At 38.6% G+C, this 15469-nt stretch overlaps 1 protein-coding gene across 2 annotated transcripts in view; it reads left to right on the top strand.

The window, feature by feature from the left end:
• ASB15 (ankyrin repeat and SOCS box containing 15) overlaps positions 1-15469 on the top strand; it is a 25624-nt gene extending 10155 nt beyond the window's left edge. For both annotated transcript variants that reach the window (XM_033098667.1, XM_033098668.1), the window contains 5 exons: positions 4011-4256; positions 5960-6131; positions 7791-8361; positions 8880-9033; positions 12788-15469. In XM_033098667.1, the coding sequence (XP_032954558.1) occupies positions 4011-4256; positions 5960-6131; positions 7791-8361; positions 8880-9033; positions 12788-12960 (1316 nt within the window). In that variant the 3' untranslated portion in view covers positions 12961-15469. The remainder of the gene's footprint in view (positions 1-4010; positions 4257-5959; positions 6132-7790; positions 8362-8879; positions 9034-12787) is intronic.

Genomic DNA, 15469 nt, shown 5'->3' with positions numbered 1-15469 from the left:
CAGGTCACCAGCAGACAGGGGAGGGAGAGCTGGGCAGCCTTCTGCCTCTGGACATAACTTGTTAAATGAATAGTGTCACCACAGCCTGCGGTCATTCCGATATGATTTCTTCTTGCTTCCCCTTGTCCCATGTCAGAGCTTCCAGCCTTCCCGAATTCAGATTAGATGGGACAAACAATCTAATTATTAGAGTTAGGGTATTGGCAAAGCTTCTGTAACAAATAAAAAACAAACCCAGATACAAAAAAACCAACAAACAACAACTTAAAAAGAAGTTCATTTCTCTCACACACAACATTTCAGAGCGAGTGGCCCAAGGATGGCAGGGTTTCAGATGTCACCATTTCCCAGCCAGCAGGAAGGAGGAAATAGGCAGCCTTGAAAAAACATCTTCACGTTTAAGAACATGACCTGGGCATTGCCCCCAGCATTTTCATTTCTACACTGTGAGTGCAGATTTTGTCACGTAGCCACACTTAGGTGCAAGGCAGACCTGGCGATGTAGTCTCTACCTGGATTGACTGTGCCCAGCTAAAACCTGGGGGCTTCTGTTGCTAAAAGGAAAAGGGGAAACATGAGTAGAGGGGAACAGATAGTGGTCTCTCCATGTTAACCAGCCTTATATCACCATAACATGGTGATTTTCATAAATAAACCAAAGCTCTTTTCTTGAGCTGGCACTACAGGCACTAACTATTAGGTAGGTGCAAAAATAACTGGGGTTTTTACAATGATTTTTAACCTTTCAAGCCGCAATTACACCTATAGGTTGCTGTGCCACTATTAATGTGATTATATTTTTTATATTATTTTTTATATTATTTTTGTAAAGACATATACCATGGAGTATCTGCAGTGACATCCATGTATTTGTTGTTGTTTTATAGATAGTCTTTGATTTCTTCAAAACAGAGGAAAACAAAAGTCACTCCTCCAGAGTTCTTATACCATCTCAAATTGCAAATTTAGAATTAGGCTCTACTTCTATTCTCAACCCACTTATTTCTTAAGGGACAAATAAGTCATGATTGTCACTCATTTGTCTCTTTTTACTTTACTTAAAATTTTCTTTAATGCTTAATGCCCACAACAGAGCATTAAGCATTTATATGCATTTCAAAGTTTTGTTTGTTGGTTTCTCTATTCTAGCAGTATCTGAAGTGTGGGAAAAGAACTTGATCTTGAGTTAGCAAAGTCAAAATAAAGTGAACATTTGGAAATAATAAATTTTAAAAGCCAAATGGTAATAGCAAGGAGAAGATAAAAGTTTCATGAAGGAAATATTCAGGAGGTATTCACTTATGTCCCCATCATCCACATTTCTGGAGAATAAGAAGTTTTCTTGGGTTACCTTCTTTAGGACCTTCATTGTGGAAAACACATTAGGTCTTTTTGGGTCATGGAAAAATGGATCACCCATGACACTTCCTCAGTTTTCTTCCTGATTCTATGGGCTACTTTGAAATTTGCTAGTCATAGTCCATTAGCTTATAAAGGAGAGCTAAGAGAAAAAAAAGTGCTGTTCTTTTTATTTTTCGGTGCAATGCCATTTTTATTTTTCTTAACCCAATCCTATCATCCTTTTTTCTTTATGGAATATCCTTAGATACCCGCCCCCCCAAAAAAAAAAATCACACCTTTTGTCCTCCCAGACCTCTCTTGTCCATCAGCCATCTGACCTGACCATGGTACTTTGATGTGGTACAGTCACGTTACACAGTGATTTGCGAGTAGTGTGTATCTGATTGGTGATTTTATGACACTTATTAAGGGTTTTTGCACTCAGACTCCCCTCTGAAGTTGGTGTCACCTTTGTCCAGTCAGATAGCCACAGGATTGTCCAGGCCAGTGTGGCCCACGCCACAGAAGAAGCCAATTAATTTTACTTCAGACATTTTCTTTCTCACAAATTCATATATATCCTGTATATACCATCTCCTCTTTCAATCTTCCAATCCGTCAAGATACATCAGAAAAACTTTCTCTATTCGTATGTCATATGACTCAGAAAATAATCTACTGCTGATTAGTAAATTGCATGAACAAAACACATATACCCAGAAAGAAAATGACAGAAATGTAAAATAAAAAGGAAAAGTGACAGCAGACTATGAAGTGTTCAAAAGTGCCCATAAACTACACAAAAATCTCTAATTCCCTAACTCCTCAACTGAAACGTGGTTCTCTTCAAGCATTATTATTGAAGGTATATATAGATGTATTTTTTATTTCATAAATTACTTAACGTGTATTTTACTTAGTTATGTTACACAAATACTGTGCCTTATTAGTTTTCATTATTTCAGCCATGTATTGGTTAGGAATGGCTTTATGGGTTATGAGAGGAGCTCCCCCGCAATTTGCATTATTATTTATGGGAAATAAAATATATTCTTAGTTCCAAAAAAAAATTCCAGTAGTTCTAGTTTTAAAATTACTTTCAGTTGAATATGACCTATATGTTGCGATTTTCATGAAGAAAGACTAATAATATCTCTAATCGATATGTTCTCTGAGTCCAACAAAAGGAAAACAGGTAATGAGAGAAGAGGTTCATTATTTAACACATTATTTCTAAGTAGAAAAAAATGCAATAGGAGGAGCAAGAAGATAAATGAGGACACAGCTCTCAGTTTGTTTAACGACTTGATGTTTGCTCTGCAGTAACACCAGCTGGATGAGGTAATTCACTGCAATTAGAGCTGCCAGTGGCAGGTGGGTGATTCAGAGAAAGGCATTTGTCCACAGACTCTAATTTAGACAGTGAGGAGGGAAAAAGTGAAATCTCACCGCAGTGATGGCTTGCCTGCCTCCAAGTGTGGCAGGCAAAGTTTGTCTCTGTCCTCTGTTTATGACTTCTGGAGCCCTCTCGCTTGCCGTGACCTGACATCCTGTTCGCATTCTTCCTGGGATTCCTGGCTGCCTGGGATGTACGTGACCCCACATCTCCTCCTGCCTTTCTCAACAAAAGCCCAGACTCTGAGTCTCTCTTCAAACTGAAGACAGTATAGGCTTCCCTAGACTGTAAATTCCACACATGAGAACCACCTCTGTCTTTTTCCTAATTTAGCACCTTTCATATGGCCGGCACAGATTGAATGAATGAATGAATGAATGAATGAATGAATGCAAGAAACTGTATTCATCTCCATTTGCAGACAGTATCATTCATCCTGCTGTTTCTTAATAAGATTTTACTTACTGATAAGAGAAAAATGCATTGCATCTTTCAGAAATATGTCTAAATTGGGACAATCTCTTAATAAGCTAAGGGGGAAAACACTTTTAAATAGTGTAATTTCAGCTATGAGAAACAGCAGAGGGGGAGAGAGACATCTGATTCAGCCAACCTCTGAAACTGTAGTGCATTCGCTGTCACACACTTTTTCTGTTCAGAACAACCGACCTACCTAGATTCTAAACATTCCTGTTGCTAATCTCCCAGTAAGAGCATGGGAAAGAGAAGCTCGTTCCATATTGTTGTTTGTTGGGGCGGGAGGGCGGGGGAAGACGCTTTCTAGAGGAGGGGCAAACTTGATAAAAATTACTTACATATGTGGCTTTAGGGTCCTAGAAGTAACGAAATAATATTAATAATAAGTTATCACTTATTGAGCTCCTACTGTATACTAAAGCTTTTGCATACATTATTTAATTTATACAACCCAATAGTGGATGCTGTTTTCATTTTGTTAATGAAGAAAGCAAGGTTTGGAAGGATTACACACAACACTCTGCCTTAGTGATGGGCACTGTTTTCTATGAAACTCTTGAATCTCTCAGTAGGTCAAGCTCTCTAAGAAAAGGCAGTCTCATCTTGCATGCTTCCACTCCACAAGAGAAATCTGCGTATAAGAAATAGAAGGCGTAGGAAAAACACAATATCCTCTGGCAGGCGGGAATAGCTAACATCTCCTTTGGTATTAAATTGGGTGACTCGTTTCATGCCATCTAAGATATCCGTGTTAATATGCCTCCTGTCGATTGTTCTTTGGAAAACCATCTTCAAGCTGTAAGAAACGGCTCCTACGATATGGTGTCTGCTCTCCTCAAACACAACTCCATCCTTGACCAGCCGTGTGCCAAGCGCTGGTCGGCAATGCACGAAGCCGCCAAACAAGGCCGCAACGACCTCATAGCCCTGCTGCTGAAGCACGGCGGCAACGTGCACCTGCGGGACGGCTTTGGCATCACACCGCTAGGTGTTGCTGCGGAGTTCGGCCACTGCGAGGTGTTGGAACACCTAATCCACAAAGGTACGGGAAAGGCAATTGCGCGGTCCTGACTCTGTCCTGCCTCTCGGATGTCCTGTCCTCCATTCCTCACTGGCTCCTGCTCCTCTCCTGAACGTAACTGGGCACCGGACTTTGGTGCCCTGTCCTGGATAACCTCAATAGCCCTCTAGTCCTCCTCTCGGTGACACCCTGCATATCTGCCTGCCCATCCCCGCTTGCTCGCTCCAGAGACAGCCCAATTTTCACATAGAAGGCTCACCAAGGTTTCACACTCATCTCCTCAACTGACTTTCCCTTCTTTCACGCTTTTGATTTAATCCCTTCTCTCAACCAAGACCGAAAGCATAGGTTTACCTCGGATTCTTCTGTCACCTCCTTTTCCAAATCTAGCCAGTTGCCACGTGCGACAGGGTCTTCCTCACCTGTGCTCACCTTGGCAGTCCCTCTGGTTTGCATCCTGGTCATTCCACTCACATCTTCCCTGGACCAATGCAATCATTTCTTAACTGCTCTCCAGGCTTCCAGTCTCCCCATCAAAGAATACACGCTACCTGCTGAGCTCAGCTCCTCCTTCTAAAGAGCAGCTACAAAGCTGCAGACGCTCAGTGGCTTCCTGCCGCCCTGAGTCTCGCACGGGACCCTCTGCACCATCCTGACTGCTTCAGCAGGTATAGCCCTCCTGCCCCCGACTTGCATCCTGTGTTCCAGGCGGGTCACAGGAGCAGGGCTCCCAAACGTTCCTCACGTTCCCGCTGTGTGGGTTTGGGCCAGGTCTTTGCCCTCATTTGGAATCCTGGCCAACAAAATTCAAAGTCAACTTCTCCCTGAAGCCTTCCCCCATTCTGCCCAACAGACTGTGATGTCGCCCCTCTTTGGAAACCTTCAGGTGCTTTATACAACTACAAAACGAGGCATGAAGAGGGCAAATTCTGAAAATGGTTTCTGCCACGTACGGGTTGTCTGAATCTAGCCTAGATACCTAAACACCTGGTCCTCAGTTTCCTCATCTGTAAATAAAGGCTTGATCCCCCCCAGAATCGTCTATGGGGGAAAGACTAACATTTTGGGGGCCCCTAAAGTGCAACCTCATTCAATGATCAAATAGGCCCTATGCCATAAGCTGTGTCACCCTCGTTTACAGATGAGGAGATGGAGGTTCATAGAAGTACAGAGCTTGCCCCTAACTCCCAGACGACGGCAGCGCCATCATTCAAACACAGACTCTTTCCCCTATGTCAGGCCTCCTAGTCCTGATTGTCACCTGAATGTTACAGTTTGTGTTCTTTGATGATATTTTGTTTCATCGTCCCTCTCAGCTTCTTAAAATAGTCAGATCAACTCATCTTAGTATCTTCTGTTAAAGATCACACACAGTGTTTGCACACAGAGAGCAGTTGATAAATATTTGTTGAAATGAAATAGTGTTAACTGTTGTCTGAAAACTTCAAAGTGTAACTATCCCTTTTCCTAGGAGCATTGGTCTATCATAGAAATTGATTTGTTGGTTTCTCAGATGTTCTTGTGATGCAAAGATTTTACTAATAAAAGGAAACATGCTGCATGATTGCCTATTGAAAACATCGAAAACATAGATGTTCTTAATTCTATGCTTTTAATTGTAAGTCTTAACCAGAAAGGAAAACAATGGGTTATTTTTAAGGAGACTCTCTTGGCAATCTACCCAGTTACCACTATGCCACGTATTTTGTGTTTTATTTGGCCAGGCGGTGATGTGTTTGCTTTGGCGGATGATGGAGCGTCAGTGTTGTTTGAGGCAGCAGGAGGGGGCAATCCTGACTGCATTTCCCTCCTCCTGGAATATGGAGGAAGTGGAAACATACCTAACAGAGCAGGGCATCTTCCGATACACCGAGCTGCTTACGAGGGGCATTATCTGTGAGTAGTGACTCATAGGATGATCATTTTAAGTTGAAAAATACAAATGTGCACATATAGTATAATCATGTCTCTATTTAATAATACCCCAAATCCAAAAAGAAATAGGCAAAATGTTCACGAGTTCTGTTTTTCTAAATATTTGTCTGATTTCCTCTTTTTTAAATATATTAGTGTACTTTATAAAATTTCCACATTGAATGTACACTACTTTTATAATGAAAGGAGTTTCTCTTTTAGAAAGAAGTTACACGTGAGAATTCTGCACAAGCCACCCAAATGTGCCTTTCTGTTTTTTTGTTTGTTTGTTAAGTGTTTAACAAAAGGCTACAGACTTTCTAAAAATTTTGCCCTTGGCAAAGAATTAAAATTTGTAAAACTACTCTCACTATTACTTGGGTTATTTATTACCATATATGGCTATTATTGCATAATGTAAAATATTGCAAAATATTATACAATATTATACAAATATAATATAAAATATGAGCAAAACGGTTTAATTATAAGTTTAGATATCTTTATTCTGAAAAAAATGGTTGGATAGGTTTTTCAATCGCAAAATGTGCCATAATTCACTCATCAATAGAAGTCTGTAATCACTATACTACACTACCCACCCTGAGAGGGTGGTTTTAGGCAATTAAATATATTTTATAAGTTCAAAAAGATTGAACTAGTTAGGCTTTATCACTTTCATTGGCCACATTAGCTAAGTTAAGTGGCCAATGACACGTAATTGACGCTAAGTGACACGTTGTCAAAGTTTACCTGGCTTTATTCCCAGTGTTCATAAATTCACACTTGGTAGCTCTGAATTAGGCACAAGAGATCAAGTTATACTTGCTGGTGGCTCTCACATGTTTCTGGTTGGTAGTCACCTGTGAAATGTACAACTATCTCAAGTTCTTAGAACCATAAGCTGCAGTTAGTTATCTCCATTGGACTGATGTAAGGATGATAAAAATCATAAAGACCCTTCTTGTGGCTAGCAATTCAATTTCAAGTTATATTGAAGCAGACATGCCATATATTGAAGTGACATGGCCAATATTAAAGCATAGATTGCTCAGGAAGAAAGAGGAGTAATGAATGAGAACTCAAGAGGCCTAAATTCTAGTCCTTGCTCCATATCCATTTGACCTTGGACAAGTCATTTCTGCAGACTTCATATTGCTCTTCTGTTAAATGGAGGTGTTGGACTAAGTGATATCCAACGTCACTTCCAGCCCTAACTTCCTGTGACTTCATGATTCTAATGGTCAAGACTCTGAAGCATTCCTCTATGGCATCAGATGTGCTTACTCTTATCTTTTTCACTAAGTAGCATTGGTTAGTGATAAATATTATGTTGTTCAGAAAAGAACTGGAAGATGAGGAAGGTTCCTGAATTCCAAAATTCGAGGACCAAATATATAAGATGATCAGCATGATCCCCAGGACTATTTGGAATGGGAAGCTAAATCAAAACTAAACTAAATTATATTAAATAGTAAGTCAATGGACAAAGGTTAAATGTCTTCCTATAAGGTTATCTAGCAAAAATAAAGGAAACTAAGGAAACAGCATTCATTTGTCTAGTGAGAAAGCTGGTTTAATTTCATTTCTTGGTTTTCTTCATGCCAGGTGGCTGTTTTGTTTTGTTTGTTTTTGTTTCAGTGCACTGAAATGTCTTATCCCAGTAACATCCAAAAATGCAATATGGAAAAGTGGACTTACACCAATTCACTCCGCAGCAGATGGACAAAACGTACAGTGCCTAGAACTGCTCCTTGAAAGTGGGTTTGACGTCAATTCTCTGCTTGCTGACCACATTTCCGAGAGCTATGACGACGAAAGGAAGACTGCGCTCTATTTTGCGGTTTCTAATAATGACATCCATTGCACAGAAGTCCTTCTGAATGCAGGTGCCGACCCAAACTTAGATCCCCTCAACTGTCTACTTGTGGCAGTGCGGGCCAATAATCATGAAATTGTCCGGCTGCTTCTCTCCCATGGAGCTAATGTCAATTGTTATTTCATGCATGTAAATGATACTCGGTTCCCCAGTGCCATTCAGTATGCCCTAAACGATGAGGCAATGCTGAGGCTGCTGCTGAACAACGGCTACCAAGTGGAGATGTGCTTTGAGTGCATGCATGGGGACATCTTTGGAAATTCGTTTGTGTGGTCAGAGATAGAGGAAGAGGTACTGCCAGGATGGACATCTTGTGTAATAAAAGATAACCCGGTGAGTTACATCCTTTTATTCTGCATGTTGAGTCACCATCCTGACTTAGAGATGTAACAGGAAAAGAGAAATCAACTCTACTTTTTACATTTTTATCGTTCTTGGATTTTTTGTTGGCGATAATATGGGGCTGTAAGTGTAAAATGAGGCAAAAAGATGGTGTCTGTTTTTCTTGAAGTGGAAACTGAATGTAGAAGAATGTGAAGGTGTGTGCAGTTAATAACTTAGGCTTATTCAGTAGAATATTTGGGCTAGGAGCATGGAAAGAAGAATCATGGAAAGAAGCATGATTCTTCCACGTTTTGTTGACTACAATCACATCAGAGCCACATACGTAACTCCAGGGCTCATATTTTCACAGAAACAAGAAAACGATTTTTTTCTTTTTTGTTCATTACAAGGAGGGATCTTTTATTGCCTGTAAAAAAGACAAAGATAGTAATTGTCATAACAAAAATGTTTAATTATATGATATATGAAAAGTACAACTAAATTAAATTTTTTATCAATTCTCTCAGTTCTGTGAGTTTATTACAGTTCCTTGGATGAAACACTTGGTAGGCAGCGTTATCCGCATATTAATAGATTACATGGATTATGTCCCTTTGTGTGCTAAACTGAAGTCTGCACTGGAAGCACAGAGAGAATGGCCAGAAATCCGCCGAATACTAGGTAAAAAAAAAATTTTGCCTACAAAAATTTTTAATGAAGAATGTATACTGGGGAAGTTTCTTATTGTCACCTTTGGTACTTTTTCAATGCTACTTATTTTCAGAATTACCTGTTTTTTAAAATCATCCTTAATACTTCCTCTAATGTAAGATACCAATTTCTTGCTTTTCTTGATATTTTCCAAATCTTTAATTGTATAGTGGGTAATGTTATAACTATATTAACATTCTGACTAGAACTCATTTTTTAAAAGTTAACTTGATTTCTATAATATAATGTATGTAGACTTAATCTCCACGTGGGCAGGGATCTGTTTTGTTTATTTTTTTGTATTCTCAAGACTTAGCGTAATGCCTACTAAGTGGTAAATACTCAGTAAGTACTGAGTAAATAAATAAATGAAGTGAATTAGAATTATCCTTTTTGATACGCTTTCTCTCAGGTCTTCATTGACAAATTCCTACCATCAAAAGTTTGTATTATTGTCAGGCTATTTTGTATTATCCAGGTTAAAGTTTAGTTATAATCATAAAAGTGAATCATATCACAAAAGTTTCAATAAAATTGCATCTAAATTACTCCAAATACAAATAGAAAGCAGAAAAAATTAGACTAGAGAGGTTTTCTCTTTCAAAATATGAGTTTGGAAAAATGAACTTTCAAACCTACTTGGACATCAATTTCATGGAGTCTAAAGAAGCATGATACAACTTTACATTACATTGAAATATTCTGGCACTTTTAATACACCTTTTAATACACCAAATAGGCCTTGAATGGGATAACAAAACCTCAACAGCCTGTTCTTTAGGATCAGGCAAATTTTATGAAAATTAGCTAGATTATATTTTACAGCCAACTGGTGAAACTGAAATGTTGAGCTGATTCACATACCAAATTTGTTAGGTATAAAGTTCTATAAAAAGAAATATAAGTGACATAGTGGTCTTCATTTAAGCATTTAGTTTCAGTCTTCTACATTAAATTAATTCATCTGAATTTGGGCTATTTGGACCACGGCAACAAGAGATGTAGATTGGTGAGAAAGATGGAGGCTGGTTAGCTAGAAAGAGTGATAGTTCAACCCAATGCAGATTTGGAGGGAACCTTGGATTTTCCTCAAATGGCTCTTCTCCTGGAAAGAGTTCTACAATAGAAGAGACTTGTGGCAACTAAAACAGGAATCTTAGAGCCCAGAAATTGACCTCTGGTATGAGATGGACCTAGGTTGGATGGAATTCTGGCCTCACCTAGGAGTGGAATTGCTGGGCTATATAGTGTATGTATTATTCAAGGCTGATGTTTTCATGGAAACAAGCAACAATTTATTGTATCATTTTTGTTTCATTAAGGAGAGGAGAATTTTTTATTTCCTGCAAAAAGACCAAGATAGTAATACTAGCTATGTGACTTTGAGAAAATTACTTACCCTTTTTACGCCAAGGTTTTCCCACTGCAAAATGGGGCTAGGGTAGTAGTTACCTCATACATTTGTTGTGGGAATTTAAAGAGATGGTATGTGCAAGGTTCTTAGCACTGTCTAACACATTAAAAACTCTCAATAAATTTAGCTATTTTAAAAACTAAAATACTAGTGTTTTATATTATTTTTATTACTTGGTAAGTTTATGTGAAATATGAAATGTATATGTAAAGCATGTCACAAAATCCTCACAACTTGTAGAGTTGGGTGTTATCATGCAAATTTTTATCAATAAGAAACTAAAGCTAAGGGGAATTACAAAAGGGTCTGAACCCTAGGAATTCATGAAACTGGACTGTCAGCACTCTCTTTCTGAACTGAGGCCCACATTGGGAGTAAAATCAAAATCAAGCAAAACAGAGACAAGAGAGAGCCCACATAAAAGTGGGGGTGTGACCAAACAAAACCAGGAAAACTCGGGGATCAAGCCACCACATTTTGGGTCATTGCAAGAAGACAACAGAATAGGAAGCTCTGTAAACTTAGAAGAGCTATCTTGAACCTAGCATTCTTCTAGAAATTCAGGAAAACTAAATTCACATAACAATGAGCAACAGGAAATTATCACAGTCAAATCCCACACAAATTTATTATAAGAAAAAATAGAAATAGACATATCAAAGTTTAAACTATATTATTGATACTACAATGATGGTTAGCACACTGAGATGATGAAGCGCTACAGGAAGTGGTTAATAAAAAAGTCAGAATGGTGGTTCCTTATAGGGGAGGACGTAATGAAGTGTGGGATGGACTGTGTAGGAAATTCTGGGGTAACTGAGGAAGTTCTGTTCATGACCTGGGAGGTGATCAAAGATGTTCACCTAATCACCATTTATAATAACTTAAGAAACTATACATTTGTATAGTTGCTCTATCTATATTTTATTTTACAATAAAAAGGTTAAAACCTTTTTGAGCTTGTAAGGACAAAAACCCTAAGGCTTAGATAAGTTCATGTCCCGAAGCTATAGACACAGAAAAGAACAAAGCAATGATTTGAACCTTTGTCCGCGTCACATCAAAACACCGGCTCTTTCTCCAATGCCACGCAGAGTGGCATGGCACAGATTTTGCGTCTAATTGGTAGTTAATTGTCCATGTGTTTGTTTTACAAAACAATCACCAATTATTATAACTTTAGAAGGGAAATCCAAGTAAGAATAAGATGAGGAAGGTTTTTTTGTTGTTCTTTCAGTCATCCATTATTTCACCTGTCAGTTGATTGCTATGAGTACAGCTAACCACTGGATGTCAGGATTCCTCCAGGTATATGTAAGGCAGTCTATTTGTTAGAGAAGAAAAGAAAAGGGTGATTTCTTTTTTTTTTTTTTTTAAGATGGGTTTATTCTGCCTATTTTGGTAACAATTATTTTGCCTCAATAGTTTTTGAAAAACATAGTTTTTATTTTTTTAAAAAAGATAATTGGAATGTTTATAATCGCAAATGTAACAGAAATATGATATCTTTTAATTGCGTGATAGTTCATATTAAATGGTTAGGCTACCAGGTACCAAGTATTTTTCTAATACTTTACATGAATTAATGTGTTTGATCTTCAAGCAACCCTAAGAGGTAGGTCCCATTCTCATCCACATTTCACAGGTGAGAATACTGAGTTCACAGAGGCTAAGTAACTCGTCCAAGGTCACACAAATACTAAGTGGCAGAGCCAAGATTTTAACCCAAGCTGACTGAGTCCAGAGCCTATCGCTGAGCCTGTGCTATGCTGCCCTTCCACTTGTTCATATTGCTGGATGACGTGTCAGTACTGTAACTATAATATAAAGTCAGAGTTCCAAATAAAGACTAAATCAGCTGTTGAAGGAACCTTAGTAGATTTCACTGAAATCAACCTAAGATTGAAAAATGGACATATGGAATCATTTGCATCAGATGTTTCCTGGATAATTATTCATCAGAAAGAGCGGGAGAAGAGAGAGAAAGTAAAGAAATATATCTCTGTGACACTCAATTCTAAAAAACAAGTAAGAGATGTGAGCTCTTGCTTTCTTAAATCAAGTGTATTCTTTCATTTAACATATCCTAGCTGAACACCCATTGTGAGCCAGACTCCTCCAGACACAGAGACAGACTAAATGTCTGCCTCCCTGGAGCTTCCCTTCTAGGGGCACAGTCTGGAAAATTTAATTGCAATTTGAATTTTGCTTCAAGTCACCAGTTAATGTTATTCTAAAACAGTCTGTATCTTACAGGTCACTCCACTAATACTGTTTTTATTTTTTGCTTGTTTTTCCCATTCATTTTAGAGAACCCTTGCTCACTAAAGCATTTGTGTCGATTAAAAATTCGAAGACTTGTGGGACTCCAACGACTCTGCCAGCCCGCCTCAATGGAGAAGCTTCCTCTACCACCAATTATTCAAAGATACATATTATTCAAAGAGTATGATCTCTATGGACAGGAGCTAAACCTGATCTAAAAATATTTTAAAATGGGATTCCCTCAGAGAATTTCTTGGAATCGGCTTACATCTTTCAGTGTATTTAAATCCATTGACAGTTTTATAATGGGATCCCGTGTTCTCCTGGGAACACTGCATTTTACATCTTTAAAGACCTTTACATTGTGATTTTTTAAATTTAAGTTTAGTTAATATATGATATTGCATTAGTTGTATTAGTTTCCGGTGTGCAATATAGTGATTCAACATTTGTACGCCTTACAATCCACTAATTCTCGTGCTCATCTGTCACCATGCAAAGTGATCACAATATTATTGACTGTATTTCCCTTCACCTTTTTTATCCATTCCCCCCTTCTGGTAACCATCCCTTTGGTTACATTGTGATTTTTTTTTGAGCAAGTTACTATTTTGTATTTGAATTTCTATTATCTTCCCTTGCAACAAGTCTTCAAACTCTATCAAGTGCTTCTACACTATCCATGAGAAAGTCTCGCCTATGTTTATAAAACAAAGAACCACTCTCTCAAACGCACACCTTCAGCCAGTTGCTGGCCTATTCCTCTCCTCTCTTTCACAGTTATGCTGTGTGACAGAGGTCCTTCCTGCCGACAGATTCACACATTATAATCTGGCTTCTCCTTTCTCCACTGCCCTTCTCAAGGTCCTTAATCTCTTCCTCTTGCTAATTTCAATGTGCATTCTTCTTCAGTCCTCTAAAATGATTCCTGCAGCATCTGATACTGTTGCCTGCCCCCTCCTTGAGAAGGTCTTCACTTGGTTTTCACAATATCTTGCTCTCTTGGCTCTCCTCCCACCTCCCAGACTGCTCTGTTTCTGGCTTCTTTCTGCGTTGCTCACCTCCTGCCAACCCTTTAGTAATATACCTTAAGCCCTCTTCTTATGCTGTGTTCTCTGGGAAATTTCATCCCTGTCCACAGTTTCAATTACTACCTATGTGCTATTGACTATAAAATTTACATCCAAAGTTCAGCTCCTTTTTTCATGTGCTTGAGACATGTGTAGACCACTGGCCAAATGGAATTTGAACACAAAGACCTCAGACTCACCCTGTTCTAAATGAACACACCATCTTCCTCTGCAAAAAGACTCCTTCTCTTACATTCTCTAGCTCAACAGTTAGCAGAGTTATCAATTCATTTTCCCAAGTCAAAAACCTGGACATCAGCGTTGGCCATCCCATTTTCCTTACCCAATATAGCGGACGGCCAAATCCTGGTAAGTGTATCTCTGGAAGTGATCTTCCACTCAGGCTCACTGATTTGGTCCTCATGCCAGCTATTATCTCTTTTTCCTGGGATACTGTAATGCCACCTACCTGGCCTTCCTTCCTGTTGTCTTGCCCCATTCAACATGCATTCTACACACAAATTCCTGGAGTGACTTTTTTACAAAGGTAAGTAGAGTTCCAGTCCCTTGCTTAAAATCATTCCCCTTGCTCTAAGGATAAAATCCAAATTTTTTCATGGCTCTCCATGCCTTCCTCCGTAGCCTCATCTCTTGACGTCTCCCTCACCCCTCCCTTTTAACCATATTAAATACCTTTTAGAAGTTTATTCTTTGAATAGTGATTCCCAGGCTTAATTGCAATCTATACACTGGTAGCTTTTATTTTATTAATTTTTAAAATAGGGTCATTTGTTAAATATATATGTCTATATATCATCTATTGTCACTATCAGTTCATAAAAGAGGCACCATTTTAATGCCAGAAAATAAGGTGGCCTTAAGTTCAATGATTAAAAATCCAATGACTTTAGCTTTGAAAAGACTTAGCACACTGTCTTCATTTCCCCATCGATGGGTGAACATTTCATTCTGGCCCGACAAGTATCTGAGGTTCTTTGTTGGGAAGCTATAGAATAGACCAGGCTCTCTTACACCAAGGGGTCTTTGCATTTTCATCTTCCTCAGCCTGAAATCCTCTTTCCACGTCCTGCTGTCCCTCTCCACCCCTTATCCTACAGGTCTCAGCTTGAATGGTGCTTCCTCTAGGAAGGGACGCTCCAGCACAGCCTTCTCATGCTGTATTCTACGTAGGTGCCTATGTTCTCATTTGTCTGCCCCATGAGACTGTAAGCTCTATGAGGGCAGGGTCCACATCTGCTTTGTTTTCCAGTGTTTTCTTAAGGCCAAATACATTCCCTAGAGCACAGAGAGTTCAAAAATTATTTGCTGAATATATTGAATGAATGAATGTTATACAAGACCCAGAAAAAAATAACTAGTGACTGCATAGTAAATTGGTAGTTTTAAATATCTGAATTGGCTGTTTAGCTTTAACAATGTAATTATTTAAAAGTATTATTCTTAGATTTGAATGTGTTTTTCTCATATTTATTTGTATCTTAAGAGTTACTGTATTCTTTCAATAGTAATGCCTCACTGGTTTGTGAATTTTTGAAATTATACTTAGCTTTAGTTATCTTTGTGAGACGATAAGTATTAAAAATAACTGTACAACTAGAGCTGTAGTTTTAACTCCTTGTATTCCCTAGAGGATATA

The sequence above is a fragment of the Rhinolophus ferrumequinum genome, chromosome 26, assembly GCF_004115265.2.
Source record: "Rhinolophus ferrumequinum isolate MPI-CBG mRhiFer1 chromosome 26, mRhiFer1_v1.p, whole genome shotgun sequence".
NCBI lineage: Eukaryota > Metazoa > Chordata > Mammalia > Chiroptera > Rhinolophidae > Rhinolophus > Rhinolophus ferrumequinum.
Note: the sequence above shows the minus strand (reverse complement) of the source record. Positions and strands in the feature narration are given on the sequence as shown.